Here is a 14,175-nt window from a genome sequence, read left to right on the forward strand (position 1 = left end):
TTTCTACAGCTCTTGAATGATTACTGTGTCTAATGCAAAAGGAGTCATCTGATTATTTTCTTTGGACAAGGACAGATCTGAGTGTAAATACCATATTTTCTCTTTCACTGGTGCCACCTGTCGTCTAGTGAAAGCAGAATTGTTTTCATAATATCTTTAACATTTTCTCTCTAGAAAAATAATAATGCAAAAGCATTGCAAATTAGATTTTCCCCTGTGTAATATCTTTTTGATAAAATGAGGAAGGTTTAAAAATATCACATTTGGAACAAACTACAAGGAAATTCTTCAGAGAAAATTCTTTTCCTTGCAAGATTCTGTTTAATACCAAGAGGTGATTTGATCCAGGATGAAATCTCTCTCTGTGGATATAGTAGCTGCCTTATGCATAAGTACTTACGATAAAAAAAAAAAAAAAAAAAAAAAAAAAAAAAAAAAAAAAGAAGCACTGTTACATGCATCTCTGCTATTCAGGTTTTCTAGAGTTTCTTTTCATTATGTAATTCACTATGAATTTATTAAAAGTATAGATACCAGAAACAACTTGAGGGTTTTTTTTGTTTTGTTTTTCTTCTTCTCTGGACCACAAAAAAATTCTTTTTTAATTGAAAGAAAGCTTGTGCCAGACTGGGGTTATTCTGACATGTTTTGGTAAGCTTAGGATAATATGTTATGCTTACACTCTTTCAAAAAATAAATTGTGGAATATTTGCTCCATTACTGGTGGGTAAATAATTGTTTGTAAACACGTGCAGAACTTTTGAAATAAAGAAGAAAGGACCTAAAACAAGGCAACTCTAATGATATTCCATCCCATCAATCTTGGAAATGATAAGAAGATTTATACCCTAAGAATGCAATATATGTATACAAGACTGTTGTAGGATGGAATATGGTAGCCTCTATTCCTGAGTGTTGTTTAAGTGAAAGAAGTCCAAATTGCATTTTTCAGTAATAGAATTACTAGAAAAAAAATAGAATTTAAGAATTGCATCCACAGATACTTTGTGATTGTGTTAATGCAGAATAAGGTATTTGATCTCATTTCATCCAGAGAGTTTGTGGGCAGCCTCTTCTCTTTTGAACTATATGTTTTTACTGATTGTACCTTGGTTTTCAGGATTGAAGTATGGGGAAAAAAAAAAGTATAAATGAAATTCTGTAAAAGCTGCCACATTTCACCTGGTTTCTTATCCAAAGCAATGCAAGGCTTCTAAGAAAAGCTCTAAGTCAGTCCAAATTCCCTCAGTACTGGGCTCAACTTCACTCAAATGGGTTGTGGGCCCTTGCAAACCTCCTGAAGAATCTGGGCTAAGTTTCAAGTCGGTATTGAAACCTGTAATCAGGCGGGATTCACGTGCTCTTCAATTTCCTTGAGAACATTTACCCATCTCTCCCTCAAGTTTTCTGTGGTTTGCTGGGATCTTTTTTTCACTTTCAGGATAACAGTGGTGGAGCCCTAGTCTTCAAGTAATGATTACTAAATAAGTTTTCCACTGCAAATGTCTGGGTGCTGGTCAGCAGTGCTACTGCTCAGAAGACTACATTGCTACTAAAAAAAAGCATTTGCAGTACTAGACAAAGCTCTGATCATTGTTGTGACTGGGGAAAGTATAAGGAAATTCCATTTGTATATCTGTGCTACAGATTTCACATGCCTATTTGAGTGTATGTTTGGAAATTGCTGTTGATTGAAACATTTTAACAGAAAAACAGTGATGATCTTTGTATCCAAATTATGCCTTTGCTTTTTTTAAAAAACAAATTTAAAATCAGGGTTTCCTTTTTTAAAGGCAATGTACATATAATGCAGAAAAATATTTTTAATTAATTAATATTGAAGATTTATGTAGAGAAAATTTTTAGATTTCTGTATGAATTTTATACCACTGAGATTTGTTACCAGGACAGTTCAGAACCTTTTCATGTTTTGAAACTTTCTGACTCTTGGGAATCCTAAAATTCTCTTTGCAAGTTAGCAGGCCAGAAGTCTAGCAGACTGAAAAGGGAAAGCTTTCTGCTTAAGCATGCAGACTTTAAATGAGATTTAAGTTTTATTACCTGAATGACTGCATAAACATAAACCTAAGCACAGGCGCACAGCAGATTGACAATTGCTTTGCACATCGGTGATGCCTAAGTTGATGTGCACATTCTGGTATGTTTTTTTGTTAAGTGTTTTTTCTTACTTCTGTCAAGTGTTCTTAAGTGAAATATGCACAAAAAGACTATGAGAGAACTTGTAGGAAATAGAGAAATTTTTCACCAATGTGAGGGAATGATAGTTTCTTATTTGTAATTTCCTTGACATGATCACCAAATGATAGTATCCTTCATATGAAAATAATTATGTTGTCAATACGGGCCGGCTATAGCTTTAGTACTTCACTAATGGATGTATATACCAGGAGAGGAACGAGTTTTCATTTGTAACTGCCAAGCAACTTGTTGAAAAGCTATAAGGCTGAATCCATCCTGCCCTTTACTCAGATTTTCCTCCTCTTGGTAGATAAGTTCCCATATTATTTGAGTTTTTGGAATAATTTTTTAAGATCTGGCTGTAAGATTTTTGTTTTGTTTGTTTAGTTTTAATTTATTTTCTAGTCTTTGAGTTTGGGATTGGTTTGTCTTTGCAATGGTAGTTTTGGAATTCTTTTTAATAGGGTTATCAAAACCTATTAAATAGATTTGTGTAGTTTTATTTGCGTGGTTGCTTGTTGAATGGGGGAGTTGCTTTTTTTCTCAGAACTAATCTACATGAGTATATCCTCAGGTGGTTTCTGTTTATTTTACACATGCTATATTTAAAATTGAAATTATCCTTAAACATCTCTATCCTTCACCTTGTTGCTAATTATTTGATTGTATTTTTACAGCCAAAATAGACCAAGAAAATGAAGAGAAGTCACTGACAGAAGCACATAAAAGGTAAGAAAGAGTGATGTAGTAAGACTTTTCTTTGAAAAATACAGTTTTTTAGCAGTTGCTGTATTGGTAGCCAGCACTACTGTGTTTTTGAATGGTACAGAAATGCACTCAAGAAAGAAAACTGATATTTAGTTATTGTCAATTTTAATTTGACAATGAAAAAAGATTGAAATTCTTTAAAGAAATATTGTACATTACTCCTTTTTTTTTTTCAGAAAATGCATTAACCTTATGTACAAATAAATTCAGAGTATACCATTTGGACTGAGAGAAAACTGTTTATACTACACCAGAATCATGGTGATTTGAGAGATATTTAGTATTTCCCAAACAAGTATTACTCATCAGGTGTTCACATAGCACATTTTCTGTGCTTATAAAAATAATTAAAATCTTTCTTTAATAAACTAATGAGATGTATACTTAAATGTGACTTCCTTTGTAGAATTGCTAATATATCTTCAAATAGTTTTTGTGGCAAAAAGCAAAATTAATTTCATTATAGATGTGTGCAGTTGAGACATTTTTCAAAACTGGGAACCTCACTGCGTTGCACAACATGTAGTTTGTTCTGATTTTTTTTTTGAGAGTTCTCCAGTGGCAGTGTTTAAATGGGACAGATTTTTATTGGTCCCAGCAAGAGGTCAAAATATGGTGCACAGCATTTATGGCCCAAATTTAGGAAAACTCACAGTCTGTATTTGTTTCTCTTTCACTAAAAATAGCACTTTCTTTTAGTACTAGCTACAACTATCACTTAATACATACTAATGAATATAACCATTCTATATTCCCAGAATTACGAAGTCTCTCAATAGGATTCCTCCAAAAATATCACTATAAAAGTTTCTAGTTTTTACTATGGCTTGTTAGCCATTCTATGGCCTCAACACCCAAATTTGCTACCTTCAATAATGCCACAGGGTGGTTGATGTCTTTCCTTGTACATCACATTTTTTCTCTATTCCCTTGTGCCATGTACTAAGGATAGCACCTGGAAAAAAGTCAAGAGGAGTGAGTGCCACAAGAACCTCCCTCCTTACTTGTAAGATTGATATGTCCTTGTGTGGCACCATGGCAGTGTCAAATCATGGAGGTGTGGAAAGGGAGTATAAGGGAATCACAAACATCTGCTTTGTGCATTTCTGTGTTCCCTTAAGTTCCACTACAGAATCACAGAATATTCTGAGTTGGAAGGGATCTGCAAGGGTCATCACGTCCAGCTCCTAAAGGAATGGCCCATAGAGGGATCAAACCCACAACCTTGGCGCTGTTAGCACAGTGCTCTAACAAGCTGAGATAATATTAGGGTATTGCTTTGGCTTAGTATCATACCTCTTGCTCAAGTATATGAAATGCATTCCTGACATTTCTTAGGTTTGTTTAGCTGCTAAGTTGAGTTATTCTTGTCTTTAAAATTTTCCATCACAATAAAACTTTGAGAGAAGATGGCACTGTTAAGAGATTTTTGTGATCTCTGATTGCTCTTTGAAGGGAAATATTTGTCCTGTCAAAAATGGGTTTGCATACAAGTCCAAAGGTGACAGAAATATAATGATAGTGGAATCTTCAATCTGTTCAGAAATCTTGTGATTTATCACTATCTTTTTGTGTCTAATTCACTTTCCCTTTTAATCTTTTTCCCTGGCAAGACTGGAACCATCATATCGAAAACTTTGTATTGGTTTTGTTACTCTGATGGGGGAAGAAAGCAAGCTGCTCCCTGCATTCTTGTTTAGCTTGGTCTGTTTCTTCTGATTTGCCCTAGTTCTTTCTTCTCTCAGCTCTCTTTACACAGTTTGTCAAAGAAGAAACTTCTGCTTCATTGGCAAGGATATTTTCTTTCTTCCTTCCACTTGCCACTGAAATTCTTGATCAGATTAGTGGTATTTGTTAGAACACTGAAGACAGCTTCATATAGTTTTATGTGTGATTATTTCAGTACAATTTTTAATTTAGCTTGGAAACAAAATGCTTGGGATCCTTTTTGGCAGGGGTGGGTGAAAAAGATGATGGGAGCTTAAGAAGCTAAATAAAAGATTAGTTTCATTTGACTAATCATAGGTAGATAGCAGTGCATTGGATGACTAGATAAGCAAGTATTGCAAGAAAAAGTGATGGATTAGATGGAGCAAAGTTAATGTGATTAATGTGCTTGGATTTTCCTTGTTGAAGTGAATGACTTCAGCCCATGTGTAAGTTCAGGTCCACTGCATGGAAGCATTTCTTTAGCTTTCATTAAAAACAATGATATTTTATTATTATTATTTTCTTTGCTAGTTTGTCTCCAGTAAAATACAAAATTCCAAAAGAAAAGCTCTTGTAGCAATAACAAAAAATGTTTCTAAAATGAATAATGATTTAGGGAAAATTCAGCAATGTGTATTTTAAAAAAGCTCAGTTGTGCAATAGAAGAGCTGAAATGGAAAGTTAATCTTACTCACAAAATGAAGACAACGAAAATGGAATGTCTGCTCCAGGGACTCCATACAGTGTATAGCTGTTCATTTGTCACAAGTGAGAAAATGTTTAATCAGTTTTGAAATGATGTATTCTCTCTTTATTTATCGTGTTTAGTGACTTTAAGAGTGTCAGTATGTAAAGTGTTTATCCAAGGAATGGATTTCTGGCACATGGATAAAATGAAAAGTGAAATGTTTAGCTCGCAATAGGCATATGTTCCAAGATCTCTCTGAGTAAGTATCCTGAGATGAGAAGAAAGCACACAGGTCTATGTTTATCTAGCTTACGCAGGCAGACAAGGAAGGCTCCAGCCTGGTATTAACACTGAAGTGACATGGAATGTCTTCACCAAACCCCAAACAATTACATCATTCCCTTAACAATATTGATAAAGTGTAATAAGAAAGAACCTGGCACTTTCCAATTAGATCCTCATTGCTAAATGCTTGAGACACTGTGAAATACTTGTCAAGTTAAAGCAAAAATCACTCGTTTGGGGGGAGGTGAAAGAAGTAAAACAGAAAAGAGAGAGGAGGAGGGGAAAGAGATGCTTCTGTGTTTCAGGAGTCCTCAATTTGGTGCCCCTTTATTTCTTCTTCTGTTTTTATTTTTAAATTTGAAATCATGTCCTCTGTCCCAAGAATTGCATTATGGATATGCTCTCTGTTCTCTGTATTGTCACTTGCTTAGTGTTAAATATCTTTTGTCTTTTGAGATGTAATTTTACTTAAGCAGCAAGAAAAAAAAATGTAGTATTATTGTTTCCAGGTATGCTTAATGCAATTTCAGAATGAGATAGACTTTTATCATAGTATCCACAGCAAGTAGGAACCAAGATTGCAACAAAATTATTGTCCAAATAATATGACTAGTGATACCTTGTTTGCCATGCTAGGATGAAAGGCAATAGCCACAGCAGAAATACCATATTGCAGACTTATAATCAGAAATTAGTTAGTTACTCCTCTTCATGCACTTCATTTCTGAAGAACCTAAACAACCTGACTGAAGTTACTAGAAGCAGCATTCAGTGAAGTTGAATGTCCTAATTCTGCCTTGCTGCCTGAACAGCTGAATAGCTCTAAAGGAATTGCATGTAACTTTATTTCTTTTTGTTATAATACCTCACCCAGTATTAAGTTCTCATCTCCTTAGAAGGCTTCCAAAGAGTTACATCTTTTGAAAAAGCAAATAAATCCAGACCTGTAACAGTGATCTCTTTTCCACTGAAATTGTTAAGATGATCTTTTCCTTCCCTTTCTTGGCAAACGCTTGTGTCGTCTTGGAATAACACCTTGGGAAATAGTCAAAAGTTTAATTAAAGATGGAGGATTTTTTTATATCCAAGACACACTCTTGGATATATGATGATCTTGGATATATTGATGATCTTCAAAATTTCCTGCTATCTCTGTCTTAAAATGAAGCATTTGATTATAAATTCAGTTCAGCAGCACTGAAAGTAGTTCAGTTACCCACATTTCATATAATTAACTCATATTCCACCCCTGTAAGAGACAATGTATGCTGGAAATGTTAAAGACTAGTAAAGATCTTTTTCCATTTTGAGTTTGGTTTTTTAGTATTTCAGATAGTATAACCCTGCCTGAAGCCACAAAGTCAACTGTCCCATACTCTGGTGGTTTAAAACTGTTCACATGTTTTTCCTGATGTCTTACAAGACCTGGAAAGACAGAAATTCCACTTGCTGTCCTGACTGTCTGTACATCACTGATTTTTAAAAAAATCCTAGAATTTAATTTATTCTTTAGTAAATCACAGTGCATGATGAGAATATATATTTGTTTTATAAAAAGTCAAACAGAGGATTTTTTGCCTTTTGACGTAAGTATCAACTGGGGAATTAGGATGTGTGTGGCTTGGTATGAAATGCTCATCTTTCTGTGTCTGGATATTTTTATTTGGTTTATTTTATAATTTGCTTCCATTACTTGCACATTCCAGTGATTTTTGGGCTTTTAAGTGCTTTCTGAGTGCAGCCTCCCAGGCACCTCTTCTGTTTTCAGGACTTAATAATCCAGTTAGAAATGTGTTGTTGCTTTCTTCTGCTGTAGCAACAAAATGACATTAATTTTGAAGAGAAATGTTTACCTTTAAATTGCCTGCAAAAAACCCCAGTATTCTTGACACAACACTCTTTGCAGACTTCCATTGACATCACTGAACATGAGAACTTGGGGAGGAACAAAGGTTTACACCTGCTTATGAACTGACAAGTTGATGACATTTAGAGAAATAGCAGACAGTATGGTACAATGGCACTGCTGAAAAGCAACACCTCGAAATGTAGCACCTAAGTCTGGTAATCCTTTAAAACATTAAATGTTCTTCCCACCTCGCTACCCTCCACACAATGTTTTGGATTGTTTCCAAAAGCGAACTGTAAAGTTAAAGGGAAAATTGAGTTAATGATAGAAATAAACTGGTGAAAAGCTTAGAATGAAAGAGGTATGTAGAAAAAAAAAAAAAAAAAAAAAAGCCAGAAGAAAGCTTTTAGCTGAAAGGCAAGAATATGCTATTGGACTCTGTCTTTCACTACTCTTTGACCATTCATCTATTGTTGGTTGCTTCACTGTTATGTCTATTTCTCGCTGTGTGGCTCCCAGCATGTAGGCTGGAATTGCTAAGGGTAATACATTTCAGACCGTAGGTATACATTAGTTGGATCAGCAAAAAGTAAATACTTGCTGAGCAGAGGAAATGTGTATAGAAGAAGCTTACAGACTGTTAAACAGTTTGGATCATTCTAGTTTAGTATCCTGTCTCTGACAAAATATCAGGACCAGTAGATATGCAGTAATGGAAACTTAGTCAGCAGTTTAGTTATGTCAGAAAGTCTCTTCTAAAATACGGGTTATTGGTCTTATCATGGAAGATGAAGTCCTTGTCTTTTTCTGAAAATATTTGTCAAGTGACACAAGTCCTTAACCATTTAGATGACTGATTTTTGCCTGTAAGAACATTATCTTTTCTTTTAAAGATTTTGGCCTACTTGCTCTGAAAAATAATTTTATTTCTTGGTTTGAAATTAGTTTGCATTCAGTGCTAGTATGAACAAATGATAATACAACTCCTAACAGAGTGGGTACAATTCAGAGATCTAATATTCTGCAATGTAAACTGATTTTTATGCAATTTATTCTAAAGTTCAGGTAGAGGGTTTATTCTTAGATCTTATAGTAAAAGATAAAGTTTAAGGTGCAACTACAGTTACACAGCTAAGTAGCATTGATAACAATACAGATAACTCCCTGATAACAATATAGTTAAAATAATTGGATCAACCCAAAACTCATGCTCTGGAATTAGACTGAGGATTAAAAATAGAGAGAATAGAAGAACCATGTAAATTATAAAATTAGTGGGGAAAAACCCCATGAATTAAAGTCTTTCAATGTGTCACTGTTTTTTTGGCTTCCAGTTTATGTTCAGCAGGTGGTTTCACTGAGTAGCCCTCAAAAATTCAAGATATTCCTCTTGAGCTGTTGCAGCTGAAGTAAAATGCTTGTGTGCGTGTGTGTATGTGGGATTAGCTCCAGTGCCTCTCCCTTGTGCATCAGCTTCTGATTATGTTCAGCAGGACTTTTCTTTCATCATGTTGTCTACCTGAGCTCTTTGGTTAGATCGTTTCCTAAGACCTTTATAGTTAATGTTTGCATCTGCAAGGACTGTGCCTTAAATGTGGATAATGCATCTCTTTTACTCTCTTAGGCTGATTTGCCACTGGAGTTGTTCCTTTTTTCCTTGCTGTATGTAATGATTTACTTTAAGTGTTAAAATACTGTGTTGCTGTTGTCATTTATATGCAAATAGAAAAGCAGAACGTCAGGAATGGGATTTAATTAGGTCACAACTGCTGTATTAACTCATCTGGGAACTATCCAGTCTGTACAATATAGGTCATTCCTTCCATAACAATTTCCAGCTGATGGAAGGCTGCCATCCACAAGCCGATCCACGATATAGGGATTGCTTCAGCCTACTGCTGAACCTCCACTGTGCTTCTCATAGGTGGAGATTAGGTGACTAGGGAAAAAAAGCATTGTCTGTTTGCTCTTCCTCGTTTTGTTCCTTGGCCTCATTGCCTTGTTTCTTGACTGCTTTAACAAGCTAGTTCAGAAACAGCTTCACTGGGCCAGATCCCTGTCTTAAAGAGGAGGGCTTCTCATGAGATAACCTCACACACTTCTTTTCTCAGCTGCTGGCTGAAAGATAGTTCTACCTTAATCATTGTCTGTGGAGGAGGTAAAACTTCCTGCTTCACCCTGAAGAAAAAAATTAAGGCATGGTTTTCCTAGACCAGAAACACCATGAAGCCTCCTTGGAAGGGATGGGAACAGTTCCTCCAGACATGAGATAGTTTTCTTCGGCCAGTGGACAATGGTTTGTCTAGCTGTGCTTGGATGCGTGAATCTTGATGATTCACAAATCCAAAGTTAATATGGTTATTTAATACAGCGCTTCTATTAATTCCTGTGACTGCTACCTTTTCATTTAGACAATCCTTATAGAAAATGCTGCCCATTTTCTGTACTCATCTACACAAAGATTCTTTCACTTCTATGAAGTGAATATATTGGGATAACTTGAGACTTGACTCTCAAGGTTTGAAAAATGCAAATAAGGAGCTTTCAACCTGATCGTTCATCAAGACAGGTTTTGAAGTCTTTCAATTTCCTTTCATAGGATTTTGTCATAACTGAGTCTAAGAATATGAAAGCCCTCATGAACAGTTCTGTTTTCAGCAAAGGATCAATTTATTCTATTCATAGTTGTGATGGCCATGGTGATATGAGTGGATGCATGTTAAGGAGAGAGCTCTTGCGCAAGGAATTAAGTAAGAATGCTCTCCAGAGCAACCAGAAAGGGTTAAGGTAAAACTGCATCAGAAGACCTTTTAAACGCTAGGATGTTCTATAATACCCATGTATTTCAGATAATTTTTAGTCTATAAAGAATAAAATTCCAAAGAACAGAAACTGAAACCTAAGTTTGACTTAAGCACCAAAATAGAAATTATTATGATTATGCCAAAAAACCCTATACATTAATTTCACTTGCTGTATTTAGAGTGTAATTTTTGTCAATGCATATATAAAATTTATCTATGCTGAATTATACTCTTAGAGATGTGTTAATCTTATGTGTACCTGAAATTTTGTAAAGCGTTTGTGTGGTTTCCATCTTGATAGCTAAATAATCTGCTCTACGTTTAAGAAAAATTATTATTTGATTATATAATTGTTATTCTTTTCATACAAAACCCTGACCTTTCTTCTTCATGAATTTCAGTTATAAAAATGAACTGCACCATGGGAGCAGGCATATTACAAGGATGAGACTGTAATCAATAAACTGAAAAACCATAATAAGCTTTTAGCACAGTATTTAGTGCACAACTGTTCTGCACTGCTTCCATATGTAATTATAACCTCTTTAACTAATAATAGTTGCTTAGAAGGCCTCCAGTGAACATGAGGAGTGTTAATAGAAAGATCTGAAGTCGAGTTTTCACATGAGGCTTTTAGCTGTTTCTTACAGCACTGAGGCCAGTAGCTTTTGTTTCAGACCCTGCTGTTGAAATTCATTCTACCACTGTATTCTCTGTCTAACAGCACCTTGTTATTTCTTCAAGTTCAACCCGCCAAGGGTTATTTAATATGTTTGGAGGTCACATGTTTGTCTTTTTAAGAGAGAAGAATAGTTTTCTCTTGGATGTGTTACTGGGCCTGACTCTCCAGTGCAAAAATTACATGGTATTGTTTTACACATGCTAATATTGCCTGTGTCTAGCTTAGCACAGAGCTTGCCATATGTCTGGAGCAGCTTAGCTGGCAGGCATGGGCATGATATCCATGCTAACAGGAATTAAAAACATTGAAGTCCAAGATAGAGAGCCTACACATTTAAGCAAAATCTTCAGGTAACAATGGGTTGCGCCATTGCTAATGCCAATGCATCTAGAGAACTTTTAACTACCTCAAGCCAAGGTTTTGGGAAAAAGTTTGAACTGATTTTAAATTGTCATTTAAAATTACGTGGAAAAAGCGCATGCAACTTAAAAATGCATTTGAAGAGTCACACTAAAAAATGCTTTATTTTAATTCTTTTTTTCTTGGAGTGGCCTGTTAGAATACAAATGTCAGAGGCAAAAATAAAAGGACACAAAGTTAGTTCTGTTCCTAATGTGTTATCTCAATTCATATTTTATTCTGAATAATATTCTTGAATGGAAATATGACCTTTAAATATTTACAGCAGAATTTAGGTTCATATAAACCCCAGTTACTGGGTGAGATGTGGCTGATAAATGCTTTGCACATGATATAACAAAGGTAGCAAAAATACCTTTAACCTGACCCTTGGTTTTCAAGGCTGGAATCTGACTCAGTATATGCAGAATGGCTTTTTCAGCACAGTATTTTTTTTCTCACCAGAAGATTTCCATTTTCCAAGAGAGCTCACTCCTGATAAAATTTAACACCTAATACTATGCCACCTTGGATAAAATATGGTATTGTTATATCAGTGGAGCACTTTTTTACATCAGAATAATGCATAAAACCCAGAAACAACCCAAACGCAACTCAAACATATAGAGGGACCAGGTTGTAGCCTATTGTTTTAGAGATGAATGAGAATAAAAAAATATAAATTAAAAAAAAAAAATTAAACCAGTGAGGGAAGATCTTGCAGAATGCTTTTTAAATGTAATATTAACTGTGATCCCTGATAGCCTAATATTTCCAGAAGATATAAGCAACAAGAATTGATTAGACAAATTTCATCATACCCAACCAATATACCTTAATCTGGACCTGATAAAAATAGTTTTGAAAATAAAGATTTTGAAATCTCAGTTCTCCCATTCACCTTTCAATAAAATATTATTTAATTTAATTATATCCATTGTATTATGCAACCTGCCTTATGAGGCACTTTGCTCATGAAAGACAGGAATAAAGAAATACTCTCCCATTGAATTAAATAGAAGGATCTAGAATAACAATTTAAATTGAGGTTGAAATGGCAATCTGATATATGAAGGTTTTATTCACTGTTAATACCATTAAATCCTCAGTCTTCCTAAAATTTTATCTTTCCCAAAATGTTTAAGTGCAAAGCTATAGTGTTAATATCTATTGAATCTAACAGCATGTGTCACAGTAAATGCTTTGTACTATGTAACAAGATTCAGTTGCAAGGTCTGCTGCCATGAGTGAAAAATATGGAAGTTCTTAATTTGTGTTACTAATAATTATATACAGCTGATAATATTGATCATTGCAGATGATCATTAAAGTTGTAAAGTATTTCTAGTAGTGGGAGGGAGGGTGTTAAAATTTTCATGAACAAGACAGACCGGCCTGTAAAAACATAATTTTCTGTTCCTAATATGGGATGCTTTTTGTTGAGCTTTTGTTGGGAGAAAAAAAAAATGGTGCTTCAAAGGTAGAAGGATTTTTTTTTTCTGTTACTGAAGCTGCTAATTTTCATATGGTTGAAGCAATAAAAAACCGTTTCTGTTTAATATGAATTAATAGGAAGCAAGGGACCAGGCATGAGGGCGATGACTTAGGATTCAAAACATTGCAAATGTTTGGCAGGTTTTTTTTCAGAGGGAAGGAAAAATCTCTTGAGACCTTTGTTTTCTAAGGAACAATATTACAAAATACATAGTTACACAATATAAATTGGCAAATGAAAGAAAAGATTTATGATTCTGGCAGCTAGTTTAAGCTGGCATATTATCTCAACTTTCTTTTTGTTATAAGATAGTTACTTTTCTTTCTTTATAAAAAAGGGGGAAATAAACGGACAAGAAATTTCTACCAGCATTATGGTACTAGATATCTTGAATGAACCTATATTTATTTTTTACATTTTTTCACTTGTAATTATGCAGAATAAGAGAGAGCACTGAGGAGAGAAAATTATATTTTTTTTAAAATCAAAGAAAAGGTGAAGAAAGTGGTGTAAAGTTATAGTGCAGAGAAGGACCCTCAACAAAATACATCACTAGAAAATTACAGCCTTCATAGGATGCTGTGCCTATAAAGTTTCCTAACAGTCTTGGGCTATCTCAGTCACAGGATGCTGGCACTCTTTTATTTTACATAATTTTGTGTGACCTTGTTGAACTGGTTGGTGTTCTGTCTGAAGATTACTCTTGCTTTCAGATATTGAATACCTTAAGAAAATAGATACAATAGATACATGTAGATACAAATAGATTCAAAGCCTTGGCCTCTTTATAAAACAAACCAAATACTATCATGGTGATTCAAATTATTAGCATCCAGCAAGCAAATACTGTTTCCTATATGTTGTACTCACTTTTTGTATGTAGTAACAATTCCAGATCAACACTGTGAACAGGCTTACGTGCCCATCAACTTTAAAGCCAGTTTGACTTTAAATAAGACTCATGTCAGATTTAAAGTAGTAGGAGACACATTTAGTCTTTTATTTCCCTTTTACCTCCTTTCTTTTGGTAGAATGTGTTCTAAATTTTATTTGTGAGATTAATTGAACTGAAAGGTAGTCTAGTGGTTTCAGCCTGATTTAGAACTGCTTCTGAAACAAAACTGCTTCCTGAAAGTAACAAGTTACGCCATTTACACTAAATGTTCTTAATCATTAATGTACACAAGTGATGCTTAGAGGTTTGTAAAGCCAAAATAGAAAAGAATATCCATGTTCAAACTTCAACCAAAATACATAGTCTGTTAAACAGTGAGGAATAGAAACATTTTTTTCTGC

General features: G+C 34.6%; 1 protein-coding gene across 1 annotated transcript in view; it reads left to right on the top strand.

Annotated features, from left to right (window-relative positions):
* Window positions 1-14,175, top strand: part of FMN2 (formin 2) — a 153,436-nt gene that overhangs the window by 116,427 nt on the left and 22,834 nt on the right. Inside the window, exon 16 of the mRNA XM_083856399.1 lies at window positions 2,877-2,928. Coding sequence (XP_083712525.1) covers window positions 2,877-2,928 — 52 coding nt within the window. The remainder of the gene's footprint in view (window positions 1-2,876; window positions 2,929-14,175) is intronic.

This window comes from Zosterops lateralis (genome assembly GCF_965231275.1).
Source record: "Zosterops lateralis genome assembly, chromosome: 3".
Classification (NCBI taxonomy): Eukaryota; Metazoa; Chordata; class Aves; order Passeriformes; family Zosteropidae; genus Zosterops; species Zosterops lateralis.